The following is a 19,470-nucleotide window of genomic DNA, read 5'->3' as shown; positions in this document are numbered from 1 at the left end:
CCATCTCTTCAAAAAAAGCTTACAACCTGTAATGACCACGTGGCCACCTCAACACCATTGGAGCTACTGCAACCCTCGACCTACTGTCTCTTTCCCCATAATCCTGTAGACTGTAAGCCCCCAAGGGCAGGGTCATCTTCCCTCTGTACCAGTCTGTCATTGTGAGTTTGTTTACTGTAATATTTGTATTTTGATGTAACCCTGTCTCATGTACAGCACCATGGAATTAATAGTGCTATATAAATAAATAATTATAATAACTGCCATGCTTCACTATAAACTAGGAGTAAAGCAGCCATATCTAAAAATTCAATGAGCTTTATTAAGTACATATACAAAAAGGAGTGACAAACATGATTAAAAGTGACAAGGAGATGTTAAAACAGAAGTAGGCTTTACCAAGGGTGACAATGTACAGAAAATTATTAATCAGAAATTGAATATATTAGAGTAAATAAATAGATCTATCTCATAAGCAATAAGGGTGTCCCTGTACAGCCTATAGAAGGGAAAACCAGTATACAGCTCTGGCAAAAATTAAGAGACCACTTTCAAATGTTCAAATAATGAATTGAGGGTGGGGGGGAGAGCAAATAATGAATTGAGGGTGGAGGAGAGCCAATTGATGATGGGGTAAAGCACATGATAATGAATTGAGGGTGGGGGAGAGAGCAAATGATGATGAATTGAAGGTGGACACAGCACATGATACTGAATTTAGACTGGGGGATGAAGGTATATTTTTGAGTAAAATGTAAATTGTTCTTTTAGTCTATAAATTTCTTACAATATGTCTTCGAATTTCCCAGCGCTACTTTTTTTTTTTTTGACAAAGAAAAATAGTCAAAATTTAAAAAAAAAAAAACTGCTTTCAGACCTCAAATAATGCAAAGAAAACAAGTTCACAATCATTTACAAACAACAATACTACTAACTCAGGAAGAGTTCAGAAATCAATATTTTGTGGAATAACCATGATTTTTAAAAACAGCTTTCATGCTTCTTGACATGCTTGCCACCAGTCTTTCACACTGCTCCTGGCGCAAAAATTTAAGCAGTTCTTCTTTGTTTGATGGTTTGTGACTATCCATCATCCTCTTGATTACATTCCAGAGGTTTTCAATAGGGTTCAGGTCTGGAGAATGGGCTGCACATGACAGGGTTTTGATGTGGAGGTCTCTTAAATTTTTGTCAGAGCTGTATAGTATGAATAATAGGCAGAGTCCTCCTACTAATATACATGCATTGCAGTAGTCATCCATTATACTCACATATCCCCATGAATCCCATACGTGACAAGGCAAACCCACAGTAAAGTAATATCAGAGGAGGACACCCCTTAACAGGCTGTACAGGGACATGTTTGTGCAATAGATGCAGGGCCGCCATCAAGGCATTTCTGCCCTTACTTCTTTGTGGTGCCGAGTGAGCAGAAGTACAGATGGGGGCCTGAGCCCCACCTCTTGTGCTTCTGCTCACCGGGCCCCAGGATTTTGTACGCCAACACAGGGAGCTTTCTTGGGGCTTGTGGCCGTCAAAACTGAATGGCTGTGCAGCTCGAAAGGAGTCTCTCCGCCTCCTCTGTGGCGTGCTGGTGACAGCGCATATACAATGACGTCATCGCATACACGCCGGCATGTACACACGCCACTCTCATTAGGACAGCAGAAGTGGAGCTGCAGGGGATTGTATGAGATGTAAGTATGAAAAACTTTTCAAATGATAATGAATTGAGGGTGTCAGAAAGAGCAAATGATGATGAACTGATTGTGGGGGAAAGCAAATAATGAACTGAGGGTGGAGGAGAGCCAATTGAGGATGGGGTAAAGCACATGATACTGAATTTAGACTAGGGGATGAAGGACAGCAAATGATAATGAACTGAGGGTGAATGGAGAGCAAATAATGAATTGAGTGTGGGCGAGAGCAAATGATTAATTGACAGTGGGAGAGCAAATGATTAACAGAGTGTGTGGAAGAGCAGTTTATAATGAATAGAGGGTGGAAGAGAGAGGACATGACATAATGAAATGGGGTGGAGGGGGGTATGTAAATATAATGAAGCGGGGAGCTGAAGATACAGACGGGGGTGTTGCGGATGCAGGAGTGTGACTGTTGGGGGAAATTGGGGGAAAGAGTACAGGTTCTAATTAGTTTATATATTTATTCGGTGGGGAAAGTCATTATTTATAGTTAGTGGGGCACAGTGGTTGATTACAATTTATATTTGTAATGATGGTTTGCATAATAACTAATTATATATTAATGGTGGGTGCAGGTGCATAGTGTGGAAGGTGAGGAATGTGCTCTGGAAGTGGGGCTCTAGATAATTGTGTTATTTTATGCAGAGACGTGTCCTGGCTGGAAGAGGTGATGGTGGTCTGCATTGGATGAAGAAGGAAAGTGAAGATGAAGGACTTCACCTACAGATGTCACCGGTGAGTCAGTGTGTCACCTGTACACTGACACTATACACTGTATATTATATACAAAGCTCCTGTGTATAACGACATTGTTGATCACTGTATTACATGTACACTATATACAGAGGTCCTGTATATAATGTCACTGGTGATCCCTATATTACTTGTACACTTACACTATATACAAAGCTCCTGTGTATAATGTCACTAGTGATCCCTATATTCCCATTACACTTAAACTATATACACAGTTCCTGTGTTTAATGTCACCAGTGACCACTGTATTACCTGTACACTGTCACTATATACAGAGTTCCTGTGTATATTGTCATTGGTGATCACTGTATTACCTGTACACTGACACTATATACAGAGCTCTTGTGTATAATGTCACTGCTGATCACTGTATTACCTGTACACTTACACTATACACTGTATACTATGTACAGAACTCCTGTGTATAATGGCACTTATGGTAATATTAGTATTGTGGTTTTTTTTATTAATGATCAATATTGTAGTATTCGGTTACTATGTAGTGATCTTGTCATGGTGTGAAAGTATTTGTCCCTTGTATGTGGTATTATTTGGTCACTATGTGGTGGTAATGTGATCTGGTCATGGTGTGGTGGTATTTGTGCATTGTATGTGATATTATTCAGACACTATGGGGGGGTAATATGTGGTCCGGCCATGGTGTGACAGTATTTGTGCCTTGCAAATGGTACTATTGGTCATATTAAAAAATGTATGTGACACATACCCATAAAGAAAAATACACCTTAAAAGAGGATTGGATAGTTTAAGAAATTTTTAATAGGTTAGAGTAGAGAAGGGTGCTGCCAAAAGACTCTACCTAGTTGTGATGGCGGTTTAAAAAATCTTTTGGCAAAAACAAAAGCTCCTGGCTATGTACAGTGGAATGGGTAAAATAAGTATTTGACACACTACCGATGTTACAATTTTTCCCACCTACAAAGAATGGACAGGTCTGTAATTTTTAGGTACACTTCAACTATGTGATACAAAATATAAAAATAAAAAACAGAAAATTACATTGTATGATTTTTAAATAATCAAATTGCATTTTATCGCATGATATAAGGATTTGATACAATAGAAAAACAGAACTTAATATTTGGTACAGAAACCATTTTTTACAATCACAGAGATCAGACATTTCCTGTAGATTTTGACCAAGTTTGCACACACTGCAACAGAGATTTTGGTCCACTTCTCCATACAGATCTTGATCCACATGAAAATTGTAGTGTGTTTCCTAAGCACTAGGACTCTGTCCACTATTTATCTTGAGGATGACATTATTTTTAATTTTCTATGTATATGCATTGAGTTTTGCATTTAGTGTTTTGCAGCCATACTCTACTCTCATATGCACAATTTTGCATATCCTGATTCAGTATAGGTCATCATTCACACACCCTTATTTCTTATGAGATACATCTATTTATTTACTCTTGTATATTCGATTTATAATTAGTAACTTTATGTATATTAACAACGTTGGTAAAGCCTACTTCTGTTTTAAAGGGGTTGTCCACTATTAGAATAATCTCTTCTTGATCAAAATGTTTGGGTTGCATAAACAATAGAGCTTATTCTCACCTCCCGTGCTGACGTTGAGCAGCGCTGGTGTCACTGTCCCCATCTTCGGACAAATCGAACATGAAGAGGAAGTCCGGGCCGCGGCTGATCTCAGACTTCCTCTTCATGCTGCATTCAACAGGATGTGGGGGACAGTGACGCCAGTGCTGATTGGGTGCCGGTGTCACTTGTCACAACAGCACGGGAGCTCCGAGGGAGCAAGTGCCGACACCGTGGGAACGGGAGGTGAGTATAAGCTTTATTATTTTATGGATGCCAAGTGACGGGTAGGAGTGGACAACTTCTTTTAATCATTTTGGTCATATTTTGTTTTATATGTACTTAATAAAGCTCATTGATTTTACATATGGCTGCTTTACTCCTAGTTTTCAGTGTAGGTTATGTTTAAGCCTTGTTGGCAGAACCTATTACATTTTGTTTAATTTATAAGGTGTGTACGATGCTTCACTGATGGTATCATCAAGCTCTAGCCAAACTTTACTGTAGGCATCACCGATCCACCAACATTCTTCAATGTAAGTATCAATGAGGTACTGGCAAACTGTAGGTATCACCGAGCTCTCACTGTGGACATTACCATGCCACCATTAAGTTTCAATATTCTTTTCAGGGTATGCTTTATTGTTCCTCTCCCAGACATTCCACTGATCCATAGGCCTGAACAGGTCGAGTTTTGTTTCATCGCTCCACAGAACAGAATTTCACATTTTTTTCTGTCTTATTAATTTTGTTTGGATCACATTGGAGTCTTTTTTTGTGCTTTAGAGTTGGTAGAGGTCTACATCTTGGTGTTCAGGCATGAAAACCATTAGTGTTTATATTACTCACTTGTCCCAGGTACAATGCCGGGCTTTGCTTGATACCTACCTCTACATCAGACTCCCTATCTGTTAACATGTCTGATGTCATCATCCAAGGCCTTTCACGACCAGCTCAGGTAGTCGTGCCCTTCTGAGTATTCAGGTAGCTAGTATAGGCTGATTCCATGTGCTTTCAGGTGTTTGATTGTCTTTTCCGCTCATCATTATGAGTGCTATTTGCACATTCAGCTCTCCTACAACAAGTCGCCTGATTGTTTTCTCAACTCTTCTGTGGCTGAGTGCTGTATTCATATCCATCTTTACTACAACCAGGTACTCTGCTAATCATGGCTACCATCCGCAAACTGAACTCTGCTGCATCAAAGTAACTGCCATCCTACTCATCTCAAGGTGCTGTCTGCACACTCAACAATGTTGCATCAAGGCATTTGCTTGCCTACATGTTTCTACTGATCCAAGGTGCTACCCATACACTTGATTCTGCTGCATCTAGCATTTCCAGCTCCGCTGATCCATGTACTGTCCTGCACTTCCAGGTTTACTTGCCATATGCCTAGTGCAGCTCCGATTGATCAACCTAGGATAACAATACTCTTCTGGCAATCTTCAAAACTGGTTTGTCAGCTGAATCATGGATGAACTAACCGATAGAGACTTGCATTCTTCTTTTGATGATCTGAATTCTCTTGTCACCAAAGTGGACTTACCATTCAAACTATTTTTAAAATCTCCTCCCAGAGAGGTCACACAGGAACCCATGTAAATACGTTAGAAAAAATATTATCAACTGAAAGACCCCATAGCCCAAAAGAAGGACTTTGTACTGTGTTAAAAATGGATCATTCCTTTAAGCGAAAGAGGAGGAACATCATCCTCCACCAAAGACAAGCTTGTTGCTCCTACTTTCTTGTGTTCCAGGACAAGCCTTCATCAGGCTTACAGGACAAGTCTTCATCTCTCATGAGTCAGAAGGCTGAGAAGTTTGTCTGTGGATGCTTCTCAAACTTATCTCTACAAATGGTTCTGCAATTGCTGTTGGCTGTATTCAGTTTTGGATTAAGAAGGTGACTCACAAGTTGAGGACATTTATTTTTTGTTTTGCCACTTGGTAATGCACCAGTGCTCTTGCATTTTCTATGCAAAGACTACATGCACTGCTTATTGATTGATCGTCTGACCAGATAACCAGGTGGAGATCCTCCTATTTTCAAAACTGCCTCAAAGCTTTATCTCAATCACCTTATCTGAAACTTTATTCTACATCTATTTCCTCCAACTTTTCAGTTCCCTATCAGGACTTTACAAAATGAAGTGGCAAGGCTAATGTGGCCAGGCGTCACACTTTTAACAGTATCTCCATATCTCAATCCTGGATGTAGATAGATGAACTCAACATAGAACACTGAGCCATCAGCCCCCTCTTCCACTATTTACTCTGTGGATCTGAACTGAGTCCAGCATGGTGGGTGCGATGACATAACTACAACCCCCAAGCTGTGAGCTTTAGACTACACGCTGCAGAGACTTGAGTAGCAGAAGAAAGGGTCAAAGTGAGAATTTTTTTTGTTTCATTAATGTGTACTTAAAGCTGTTATTCTGTGTGTGGGGAGATATACTGTGGGGGCCATCATACTTTGTGTAGGGGGATGTAATTGCAGTCTTCTAATCCTGGTTTTTCCAGCTGAATCATGGATGAACTAGCCAATAGAAACTTGCATTTCTCTTGATAATCTGATTTCTATTGTCACCCAAGGGAACTTACACTTCAAACCAGTTTATGGGCGGGGGCAATTAGAATTCCTGCTATGAGGCCCCTTCATTTCTGTTTTCCCCTGACTTCACAGACATCTTTTCCAAACGGAAGGCCAAAACACTACATCCATGTTGGCTATGACATTCATGACACAGCTAAAAAAACGAAAAGTGCTGATAAACATTGTTGATGCTTTCCCAAATTCTATCCTGGTGGCAAACATCCAATTAAAGACTCACTAAAAGAAGATGGATCCATTGGTCCATTTCAAATTAGTGAGTGCACTTTGAAGATTCCCAATGTTTTTATATCTCCTTCTTTCGTCCTTTAGTTCTTAATAAATTCTCATCTACTATCACATCTGATGTCATCATCAAACAGCTCAGTTAAGAAGCATGGCAATCACCTGTAATAATGAACACTTGGAGACAGCCTACGTCTCCCAGTCTCAGATTGGTTAGTTGAGCTGTCAATCAACAATCTGACCGCTTCAACACCCTCCTGTATCAGATTGGAAGGCTAAGCAGTCAGTAACTGCATCCCAGACACAGTGAGGGGTGGAACCGTGACAGTTGATTATGACACGTGAATAATTCTGAGAATGCAGTAGTCAGTAAAAACTTCATTTTGTGCTAAATTTGGAGAAACCACTTGTTATATTAGTTGTATTGAACTATTTACATTGCCATCAATGGAAAGTTTGTAAATTGTGCTAAAAAACTGAATTTGCAATGGGGAAGGAATAATTTTGACTGCAACTATTGAGCATGCTCTACAGTTGGCTAACAAGCCTTGATCCTTTCATCACTGTCCTGCTCTTGCTTCCTATCTGAATAGCAAAAAAAATTGGAAATTGCAGTGCAAGAACTAAACAATGAATAAGTCCACCTTTCCTTCCAGGTGTTTCAGAGACGAGTTGATGGTTCAATAGACTTTTACCAAAACTGGGAAACTTACAAAAGAGGATTTGGTAGTCAACTCATGGAGTTCTGGTTGGGCAACGAGAATATTCACCGTCTTACATCTGGAGGTAGAGATCAAGTCTTGGTGATGGTATCAATGCTGCCGTTATTGCTTCGCAGGATTACAGCAGTCGTAGGTTTAATAAATGTCCCTGATGATGAGCATAGTGGTCTCTAATTTCCTTTTGTGTCGAGATTAGTAGGAATATGTTTGTCAGGAAGGGTTTTTTTTCCTCTGGCCAATCTAGATTAAAGGTGAGTGGCAACGATATGAATGACAATCTAGTTGCTAGGAAAATAATGACTGACAACTATTGCATTTCAAAGGATATACTGTATCCAGCAGCACAACGTAAGATCAGATTGGCCAGGTCTTCAGAATGACATTGTATGATCGTGAAGTTGAGGGGATTACTGTTATATTAATCATGGAAAAATATATTTAGTGGAAAATCTTTTTAAATGCTGACCATGTAGTGCTTCCAACACTGTCTGATATTTTGTCCTATAGGTAACTTTCAGCTCCGTGTGGATTTAGAGGATTTTGACAATAATCGAACCTATGCCATATACACAGAATTTAGTCTTAGTGGTGAAAAAGACTTCTACAAGTTGAACCTTGGTAAATTCATTGAAGGTACCGCAGGTAAGAAAAACAGATGCTTGGTTACTTGCAATCTTTGGGGTATCTAATGCACAGTATTGATCAACCATCCACCAATAAAAAATGTGTCCTAGTGCATATATTTTTTGCGTCTGTGTCCAAAATGCAGCTTGACCTAAAACTGAAAAAAAAAAATCCCAAAAATTAATTAATGGAAAGAAGAACAAATCCTCCAGTGAAGCAGCAGGCGATTGAAGTAAAACTTAGGATTTATAGGTACCATAAATAAAGCATGCTAGCCAAAACGTGTTGGTCTTATACCACTGGAGAAGCCGCTACTTTTTTAACTGCAGCAATAAATGAAGAGTTTTTCTTCAATTACCTGCTGCTTCCATGGAGGATCTGTTTTTCTTTACATGCTTTGCTGCGCCTTGTCTTGGGCGACTCCGTGCGAGGACGTTTACAGTCTCAGTGCTGCACCATGCTGGGCAAGTTGAGTCTTCTCCCTTCCCCTTCTGCCTTGTTTGAAAAATTAATTAATGGAGCTACAACTCACAATGTGTATAGGAAAGACTACAGCTCTCCTTAGTTGCAGTGAAGAAAATGACATTGTGACATTAGTCACAACCCACAGACAGGCTGAGAGTCAGCAAAGTCAGACATTCCGGGGTCAATACTAAACAAAAGTCGTAAGTCAGGTCATATTCCAGGGTCAGAATACCAGAGAAATAGCGGATAAGCAAAGGGGCAATAACAAATGGGTAGTCAGCAAAGGTTAGCAGCAGAAGATCAGAACTTACAGCACAGGGATCAGGAGACCACACACCAGAAAGTATAAGCTTTTGACTGGCAGTGATCTGGGCCAGACAGCTCACCTAAATAGCAGGGAAATTACTAAGAACAGGAAGCACCTGTGGAAATATCTGCACTTCCCTGTCTCAGACAGGTCAACTGAGTCCCAGACACTCTGAGCGGAGGAATCGCGACAGACATTTATTGATCTGTTAGCGTGTCATGTTCAGGGGTGCCTCACTTTACAAGGTCATCGGTTTAGTCTGCCCGTATCTATCTGTATGACCACAACAGCAGCTACTTCCCCCACCTCTCCTCAGCGCAGGTCTCCGGGCAATGCACTTAGGGAGTGCGTGTGCCCCGCTTGTTATGAGGTGCGGCAAAGAAGACCCAAGACAACATACTCAGAAGGGAGGTAAGAAAATTTCTAAAACAATCCACAGGGAGGAGATTGGAACAAAACAAAATCCTCTAAACTGCATGCTCACAAATGCCAGAAGCCTGGCAAACAAGATGGGAGAACTAGAAGCAGAAATATCTACAGGTAACTATGACATAGTGGGAATAACCGAGACATGGTTAGAGGAAAGATATGATTGGGCAGTTAACTTACAGGGTTACAGTCTGTTTAGAAAGGATTGTAAAATTTGGAGAGGAGGAGGGGTTTGTCTTTATGTAAAGTCTTGTCTAATGTCCACTTTAAGGAAGGATATTAGCGAAGGGAATGAGGATGTCGAGTCCATATGGGTCGAAATACATGGAGGGAAAAATAGTAACAAAATTCTCATTGGGGTCTGTTACCAACCCCTAAATATACCAGAATTCATGGAAAGTCTACTACTAAGGCAGATAGATGAAGCTGCAACCCATAATGAGGTTCTTGTTATAGGGGACTTTAACTACCCGGATATTAACTGGGAAACAGAGACCTGCGCAGGCCCGGATTGGTAATATGCCCAACCGGGCACTTTCCCGCTGGGCCGCTGTCATGTGGGCCGCGGGCGGCAGCGCCCGCTCATCTGGCCGCTTGCCAGCTGATGCGACCACTGGCCTGGCTGTTGTTCCTGCCGCCGGCCCTCTGCGCGCACTGCAGGGAGATAAGCCGCCACGCACCCCATCCTCGCCCTAGCTTGAGACCCCCCCGCAGCCACTCACAGCGTTGCTTGCCTGCTCTCTTCTCTGTACACAGGACCTGTGATGAGGTCACAGGAGGGGAGGAGTCAGGGGTCACATGATCAGGAGCCTTTGTCCAGACCCCTGATCATGTGACCCCTGACTCCGCCCCTCCTGTGACCTCATCACAGGTCCTGTGCACACAGCCCTGTCTGCCGGACTCTGCTGTGCTGGTTGTCATGGTGCTGGATGAGGTAAGTATGTGTGGGGTCAGGAGGGGTTTACAGGGTAGATGTAGCAGAGCTGTGTGTGTACGAGGTGTACGGAGCGGAGCTGCATGTGTACGAGGTGTATGGAGCGGAGCTGGATGTGTACGAGGTGTACGGAGAGGAGCCGTGTGTGTATGAGGTGTACAGAACGGAGCCACGTGTACAAGGTGTACGGAAAGGAGCCGCGTGTGTACGAGGTGTACGGAGAGGAGCCGCGTGTGTACGAGGTGTACGGAGCGGAGCTGTGTGTGTACGGGGTGTACGGAGAGGAGCCGCGTGTGTACGAGGTGTACGGACCGGAGCCGTGTGTACTTGGTGTACGGAGCGGAGCCGTGTGTGTATGGGGTATACGGTGCGGAGCCGTGTGTGTACAGAGTGGAGCCATATGTGTACGGGATGAACGGAGCAGAGCCAAGTGTGTATGAAGCATACAAAGCGGGCTTTTCCCACGGACACAGGAGTACACGGCGGAGCCCCGAGGAGCATTTTAAAACTCACACATGACGTTCCACCGGAAGTGATACGCTGGAAGCTGACAGGAAATTAGATAATTTCATGAAGAGATTGTAACGGAACTAGGAATGCTTCAGTTCCATCACCATGTCCTCCTCTGGCAGCGCAGACAGCAGGATCGTCTTGGAATCGGGGATGCCGGTCATGTGAGCGGATCATGATATGTTCTACATCGGGAGGCTCAGGTGGGCACTAAAATGGGAGCCGGGCTGCTACAGTATCTTTATAGAATCTTTCTTTATTTCTTTCTCTCTTTTTCTTTCTTTCTCTGTTCTTTCTTTCTCATTCTCTGTTCTGTCTTTCCCTCATTTTCTTTCTCTCTCTCTGTTCTTTCTCTCTCTAATCTTTCTTTTTTCTTTCTCTCTCTCTCTGTTCTTTCTTTCCCCTCTTTTTCTTTTTCTTTCCTCTCTTTCTTTCTCTCTGTTCTTTCTTTCTTTTCTTTACTTCTTTCCTTCTCTCTCTGTTCTTTCTCTGTCTCTGTCTGTTCTTTCTTTCTTTCCCCTCTTTCTTTCTCTCTCTGTTCTTTCTTCTTTCTCTCTCTGTTCTTTCTCTGTCTCTCTCTGTTCTTTCTTTCTTTCCCCTCTTTCTTTCTCTCTCTGTTCTTTCTTCTTTCTCTCTCTGTTCTTTCTTTCTCTCTTGCTCTCCTTTCTTTCTCTCTGTTTTCTTTTTTCTCTCTCTCTGTTTTCTCTCTTCCTTAGTGCCAGTCAGTGTGCTCATAATGCCAGCCACTGTGCCCTCAGTACCAGTCACTGTGATCAGCAGTGCTAAATGGGTGCGGTTGGGCGTGGACATGGGTGTGACTAGTTGCGAAATGGATGTGGCTGGGGCGTGGCCTAAAATTTGCCCTCTTTCCCATCTTCAAAAGTTGGGAGGTATGATAGGGGCGGCTGTGACCTGGGGGTCTGGTTGCCCAATGGATAGCAGTTCTGCCAGGAATACTGTCACCGTGCGTACAAAAGGGGACAGAGCTTTGGGAGGAGTACTGTACCTAAAAGCAATAAATAGGACTGAGCTGAAATACTGGGCACAGCGGTGACTACATGTTATATAGTCATGTTAATCTCCTCTCACTTCTTGTAACCTACAAGTGTACAAAGATATTGTATAGTCATCATGTGACTAGTGGGCCTGTGTAACTTCAAATGCCAGGGCTGAATTTTAGTCCCAGTCCGGCCCTGGACCTGCGAAACCCATAATGGCAACAGGTTTCTGCTAATTTTTCTTGGTTATTGTCTTTCACAATTGGTGCAGAAACCAACCAGAGGAGCAGGAGTTTTAGACGTAATACTATGTAATACACCTGACAGAATAACAAATCTGCAGGTCGTCGGGCATCTAGGAAATAGCGACCACAATATTGTACAGTTTTACTTGTCCTTCACTAGGGGAACTTGTCAGGGAGTCACAAAAACACTGAACTTTAGGAAGGCAAAGTTTGACCAGCTTAGAGATGCCCTTAATTTGGTTGACTGGGACAATGTCCTCAGAAATAAGAATACAGATAATAAATGGGAAAAGATTAAGAACATCCTTAATGGGCACAGTAAGCGGTTTATACCTTGTGGGAATAAAAGGATAAGAAATAGGAAAAACCCAATGTGGCTAAACAAAAAAGTAAGAGGGGCAATTAACAGTAAAAAGAAAGCATTTAAACTACTAAAGCAGGATGGCACCGTTGAAGCTCTAAAAAACTATAGGGAGAAAAATACTTTATCTAAAAAACTAATTAAAGCTGCCAAAAAGGAAACAGAGAAGCACATTACGGAGAGTAAAACTAATCCCAAACTGTTCTTCAACTATATCAACAGTAAAAGAATCAAAAGTGAAAGTGTAGGCCCCTTAAAAAATTGTGAGGAAAGAATGGTTGTAGATAACGAGGAAAAAGCTAATACCGTATACACTTGAGTATAAGCCGACCCGAGTATAAGCCGAGGCACCTAATTTTTCCTTGGAAAACTGAGTAAGCTTATTGACTCGAGTTTAAGCCGGGTATGCATTGTCCCCTCATCCCTGTCCTGCTGTGTGGCTACCCTCGTCCTGTCTTGCTCTGTGTGGCTCCCCCAGCCTGTCCTGCTCTGTGTGGCTCCCCCGTCCTGTCCTGCTCTGTGTGGCTGCCCCATCCTGTCCTGCTCTGTGTGGCTCCCCCCACGTCCTGTCCTACTCTGTGTGGTTCCACCGGTTGCATGCATGGCTCCCCCGGTCCCCTCATATGCATAGCTCCCCTCCATCCCATCTTGTATGCATGGCTCAGCTCCCCCCGTCCCATCATTGTATGCATAGCTGGGCTCCCCCATACCATCCTTGTATGCATGGCTTGGCTCCCCCCGTCCTCCCCTGTCCTCCTCACCCTCCTTGCGCCATCGCTGTATGTCCCTGCATCTCCGTTGTCCTGGTGCCTGTAGGTCCACGCCTATGGGAGTGGAGATGCGTGCATATTCATTACCTTAATGAGCGGTACCACATGACCACTGAGCACAGGAAGAGCTGCCGCACCGGGACAACGGAGATGCAGGGACCTTCAGCGACGGCGTGATGAAGGGTGATGATGTCACAGCCGCCGACTCCTGCTGCCGCTCCCCTCCCCCTCCCCCACTGGCTTTCTGGACAATGACTCGTGTATAAGCCCTAGGGGGGCGTTTTCAGCTCAAAAAATGTGCTGAAAATCTCGGCTTATACACGAGTAAATACGGTATATTAAACACCTTCTTTGCCATGGTATTCATGGTGGAAAATGAAATGCTAGATGAAATGCCGAGTGACAAAGAAAACCCTATATTAAGGGTCACCAATCTAACCCAAGAAGAGGTGCGAAACAGGCTAAATAAGATTAAAATAGATAAATCTCCGGGACCAGATGGCATACACCCACGAGTACTAAGATAACTAAGTAATGTAATAGACAAGCCATTATTTCTTATATTTAGGGACTCTATAGCGACGGGGTCTGTTCCACAGGACTGGCGCATAGCAAATGTGGTACCAATATTCAAAAATGGCTCTAAAAGTGAACCTGAAAATTATAGGCCAGTAAGTCTAACCTCTATTGTTGGTAAAATATTTGAAGGGTTTCTGAGGGAAGTTATTCTGGATTATCTCAACGAGAAATAACTGTTTAACTCCATATCAGCATGAGATTATGAGGAATCGCTCCTGTCAAACTAATCTACATGTATTCAGTTTTTATTAAGAGGTAAGCTATAGACTGGACCAAGTTGAGTCATTGGACGTGGTATATCTTAATTTTTCCAAAGCGTTTGATACCGTGCCACACAAGAGGTTGGTACACAAAATGAGAATGCTGGGTCTGGGGGAAATTGTGTGTAAATGGGAAAGTATCTGGCTTAGTGATAGAAAGCAGAGGGTGGTAATAAATGGTATATTCTCTAACTGGGTCGCTGTGACCAGTGGGGTACCGCAGGGGTCGGTGTTGGGACCTATTCTCTTCAACATATTTATTAACGATCTGGTAGAAGGTTTACACAGTAAAATATCGATATTTGCAGAAGATACAAAATGATGTAAAGCAGTCAATACAAGAGAAGATAGTATTCTGTTACAGATGGATCTGGATACGTTGGAAACTTGGGATGAAAGGTGGCAGATGCGGTTTAACATTGATAAATGTAAGGTTATACACATGGGAAGAAGGAATTAATATCACCATTACACACTGAACGGGAAACCACTGGGTAAATCAGACATGGAGAGGGACTTGGGGATCCTAGTTAATGATAAACTTAATGTGGCTGCCAAGGCAAACAGGATCATGAGGTGCATTAAAAGAGGTCTGGATACACATGATGAGAGCATTATACTGCCTCTGTACAAGTCCTTGGTTAGACCACACATGGAGTACTGTGTACAGTTTTTGGCACCGGTACTCAGGAAGGATATAATGGAACTAGAGCAAGTACAAAGGAGGGCAACAAAATTAATAAAGGGGATGGGGGAACTACAATAACCAGAGAGATGAGCAAAATTAGGATTATTTAGTCTAGAAAAATGACGACTGAGGGACGATCTAATAACCATGAATAAGTATATAAGGGGACAATACAAATATCTCTCCGAGGATCTGTTTATACCAAGCAAGGTGACGGCCACAAGGGGGCATTCTCTGCATCTGGAGGAGAGAAGGTTTTTCCGTCAACATAGGATTCTTTACTGTTAGGGCAGTGAGAATCTGAAATTGTTTGCCTGAGGAGATGGTGATGGCGAACTCAGTCGAGGGGTTCAAGAGAGGCCTGGATGTCTTCCTGGAGCGTAACAATATTGTATCTTACAGTTATTAGGTTCTTTAGAAGGACGTAGATCTGGGGATTTATTCTGAGGGAATATAGGCTGAACTGGATGGACAAATGTCTTTCTTCGGCCTTGCTAGCTACGTTAGATTTAATACTTTACTATATTAGATTCTTAACTCCTTCACTCCAAAGCCTGTTTTCACTATACTGACCAGGCCAATTTTTTTTTAATTCTGGCCACTGTCACTTTATAAGGTCATAACTCTGGAATGCTTCAATGGATCCCACTGATTCTGAGATTGTTTTTTTTTTTCATGACATATTGTACTTCATGATAGTGGTAAAAAGTTATTTGATATGATTTACGTTTATTTGTGAAAAAATAAAAAATTTGGCGAAATTGTTGAAAATTTAGCCATTTTTAAACTTTTAATTTTTATGCCCTTAAATCAGAGAGATGTGTCACACAAAATAGTTAATAAGTATCATTTTCCACATGTCTACTTTACATCAGCACAATTTTTGAAACATATTTTTTTTTGTTAGGAAGTTATAAGAGTTAAAAGTTGACCAGCGATTTCTCATTTTTACAACAAAATTTACAAAACCATTTTTTTAGGGACCATCTCACGTTTGAAGTGACTTTGAGGAGCCCATATGATAGAAAATACCCAAAAGTGACACCATTCTAAAAACAGCACCCCTCAAGATGCTCAAAACCACATTCAAGAAGTTTATTAACCCTTCAGGTGCTTCACAGAAATTAATGGAATGTGGAAGGAAAAAATAAACATTTAACTTTTTTTCACAAAAATTTTCCTTTAGACACAATTTTTTTTACTTTCACACGGGTAACAGGAGAAACGGGACCATTAGTTGTACAATTTCTACTGAGCATGCCAATATCCAAAATGTAGGGGAATACCATTGTTTGGGTGCACGGCAGGGCTTGGAAGTGAAGGAGCCATTTGACTTTTTGAATATAAAATTTGCTGGCATAATTAGCGGTTGCCATGTCGCGTTTGGAGAGCCCCGATGTATCTAAACAGTGGAATCCACCCACAAGTGACCCCATTTTGGAAACTAGACCCCTCAGGGAACTTATCTAAATGTGTATTTAGCACTTTGAAACCCACAGGTGCTTCACAGAAGTTTATAACATTGAGCCATGGAAATAAAAAAAATCTAATTTTTCCCACAAAAATGTTTTTTAGCTCCAAATTTTGAATTTTTATAAGGTTAACATGAGAAATGTATTCTTTGGGTCATTATGATTACAGCAATACCCCAGTAATAGCATTTTTTATGTTTGGGCACTTTTACACAACAAAAAATAATTTATAGAAAAAATAATTATTTTTGCATTACTTTATTCTGAGAGCTATAACTTTTTTTTATTTTTCCACTGACGGGGCTTTATGGCAGCTTTTTGTTTGTGGGATAAGATCACGTTTTCAGCTGTACCAATTTTATTCAAATTGGTCTTTCAGACTTTTTTTGCACTTTTTGTTCGGCGGTATGATGATAAAGCATAGTTTTTTGCCTCTTTTTTTAGGGTGTTCACTGAAGGGGTTAACTAGTGTGACAGTTTTAAAGAGCTGGTCTTTCCAGATGCAGTGATACCAAACATGTGTACCTTTTTTGTATATTTTTTTTTTACAAAAATTAATGTATTTATTAGAATAATAATTTTTCTTTTTATTTTGTTCTTTATTTGTGGATTTTATTTTAATATTTTTACACTTTTTAATGATTTTTTTAAACTTTTTTACATTGTCCCAGGATGGGACATCATCCTTATACCGACAGATTGCTGATCTGATACTCTGCAACGCTTCTGCACTGCAGAGCATCAGCGCAGCATATGACAGGCAGTGCTGTATATGTATGGAGCATGTTGGGAATGGGTTAAAGGTTTAATTCGCGTACCCCAGGTGCCTGCATGCTTGACCCTTGGGGTCAGCTGCTGTAGTACCAAGGACTGCCCTAGAGTGATACCTGGCAGTTGCCTGCACCTCGAGCCTAACCTCACCATCAGAGGCTCTAATGAAGATCAGGCAGATGTTTAGTTATGCCCCTCCAGGGTAAGCCCGGTTCGTGGTGCAGGGGGTCCACAACCACCAACGTGTCAATATGTGTAAGCCTGGTCTAACCCAACTGGTCTCAGTACAAATTAGCATCACCATTTCATCATGTGGGTTCCATAGCTACTTTTGGCTTTGCATGGCTGCTCTTCTTTATTGCATTACTTTTTCTCTTATTAACAATCGTTCTGTGTCACCGGGCCATTAAATGTGCATGTAGCCAATCGACAGTCAAATAACGGCTGCGATCATGCCATTTAAACCCGTCTTAAGTATAGACTGACCTATCTGCCTATTATTTTAGATTTTAATGCTCTCTTCTCTTTGCAGGTGACTCATTTTATTACCATAGGTATGACAAGTTTAGTACGTATGATCGTGACAATGATCAAGATACTGACAGTCACTGTGCAGAAAAGTATAAGGGTGGCTACTGGTACTATCGCTGCCGTGAATCCAATTTAAATGGCTTGTATCTGCGGGGAAGTCGTCCTACTGACTCGAAAGATTACAATGGTGTGAGCTGGAAATCATTCCGAGGGGATTATTACTCGCTAAAAATGACAGAAATGAAATTTCGTCCTGAGACTTAATAGATCTGAAACTGAAGAGATTTTACAATTTTGGATACATTTGCAATAAAAATGTTACAAATGTTACAACAGAGGATATACATTATTAATATTGTGTTTACCACACAGACACTGACACTGCCAGTCTGCCCCTCTGCTGTCCTTAAGGATAGAGCACCAAAAACACACAAACAGAAAAACGTGTCAGAGCCGCATGTGGGGAAAGTCTTCACCAGAGGCCGTAGATAAAGCTTAATAATGGGGATAAGAAAGGCAGCTGCCCCCTCCTCCATAGTTTTGGCTTGTTTATATTTTACTGTCAACCAAAATTTTCATGAGATGGAAAGCACCACGATTAATACGGATAGACTGAAATTTGGTACAACTCATCCAATACTGGAAACAGGGCATGAATCAGACAGAAAGAGAATTACTTTGCAAAATAAGGCAAAAGCCAAAATGAGGCAACATTGAGTTCCTGAAATTGCCTGAAACGCTGAGTTCCAGCTAGGATTGATTCTATAACAGCATTGATCATGGGCTGGAGCATAGAAATGGCAGCATCACCAGCCACAGCATTGATTGGAGCAATCGGACGATGACTTCCAATCGCACCAATCAGTGAGCAGAAACGCGATCTGAAAGCTCAGTGACCACTCTGCTCCGCCTCATTCTAGCTTGGAGACGTGAGGAAAGCGGTCACTGTGCCATTCTGCTGCCAGATCTTCTGGGACTTGCAGTGCCACTGAATATTTTAGACTGTGACACCACTTCGGCTGCTGCTGACTGAAGAAGGAAGGTCTTCATTTCCTGTTCCTGTCCCCTACTTTTTTCAAGTCCACCCCAATCCCTCTATCTCCACTTTTCCCCCCTTCAGCCTTTTCCCTAAGGCTAAGTTCACACGTACCGAAACTCTCGCGGAAATTACCGCGAGAATTCCGGAATTCCATTCCGTGGGGAAAATCGCATTTTAAATTCCCGCTATTTTCCCTCGGAAAAGCTAGCATTTTGCAAGCGTAATTAGCTTGCAAAATGCTAGCGTTTTCCAAGCGATCTGCAGCATCGCTTGGAGAACTGATTGACAGGTTGGTCACACTCGTCAAACACAGTGTTTGACAAGTGTGACCAACTTTTTACTACTGAGGCCGCCTATGCAGCATCAGTAGTAAAAGATAAAAAGTAAAAAAAAATTAAAAATGGTGTTATTCTTACCTTCCGACGTCCCGCGCAGCCTTCCTAGTAATCCTTTGCGAAAATGCCCGCGATGGCGTCTGTTCTCGCGGGATCACGCGATGACGTCGCGCGAATGACCGCGAGACTTCGCGATCCCATCGCGGGCATTTTCGCAAAGGATTACTGGGAACGGGAGCGTGGAGAGAGGCGGGAAGGCTGCGCGGGACATCGGAAGGTGAGAATAACAATATTTTTTATTTTAAATTCTATTTTTTACAGGGATATGGTACCCAAAGCCCCGAGGACAGTCTCCTCTCCTCCGGACTGTGGGTACCATCCGCAATTGTTTTATTACTTTTCGCATGGTGGGCACAGCCACATGCGGGAAGTAAGCGGAACAATGCATTCCTATGGTTGCGGGATCGCCGCGATTCCGCAAAATTAATGAGCATGCTGCGTTTTTTACCGCGAAGCGATTCCGCCGCAGTAAAAACCGCAGCATTAGCACAGCATTGCGGAAT

The 19,470-nt window shown here is 42.1% G+C and overlaps 1 protein-coding gene across 1 annotated transcript in view; it reads left to right on the top strand.

The window, feature by feature from the left end:
• The window catches only part of LOC141046672 (ficolin-1-B-like), a 121,036-nt gene extending 103,170 nt beyond the window's left edge, over positions 1-17,866 (top strand). Inside the window, exons 12-14 of the mRNA XM_073541248.1 lie at positions 7,524-7,653; positions 8,097-8,231; positions 17,535-17,866. Coding sequence (XP_073397349.1) covers positions 7,524-7,653; positions 8,097-8,231; positions 17,535-17,797 — 528 coding nt within the window. The 3' untranslated portion in view covers positions 17,798-17,866. The remainder of the gene's footprint in view (positions 1-7,523; positions 7,654-8,096; positions 8,232-17,534) is intronic.
• The last annotated feature ends 1,604 nt before the right edge of the window (positions 17,867-19,470 follow it).

This window comes from Dendrobates tinctorius, unplaced genomic scaffold, assembly GCF_039654945.1.
Source record: "Dendrobates tinctorius isolate UK_male_01 unplaced genomic scaffold, ASM3965494v1 ptg000120l, whole genome shotgun sequence".
In the NCBI taxonomy this organism is placed as follows: domain Eukaryota; kingdom Metazoa; phylum Chordata; class Amphibia; order Anura; family Dendrobatidae; genus Dendrobates; species Dendrobates tinctorius.
Note: the sequence above shows the minus strand (reverse complement) of the source record. Positions and strands in the feature narration are given on the sequence as shown.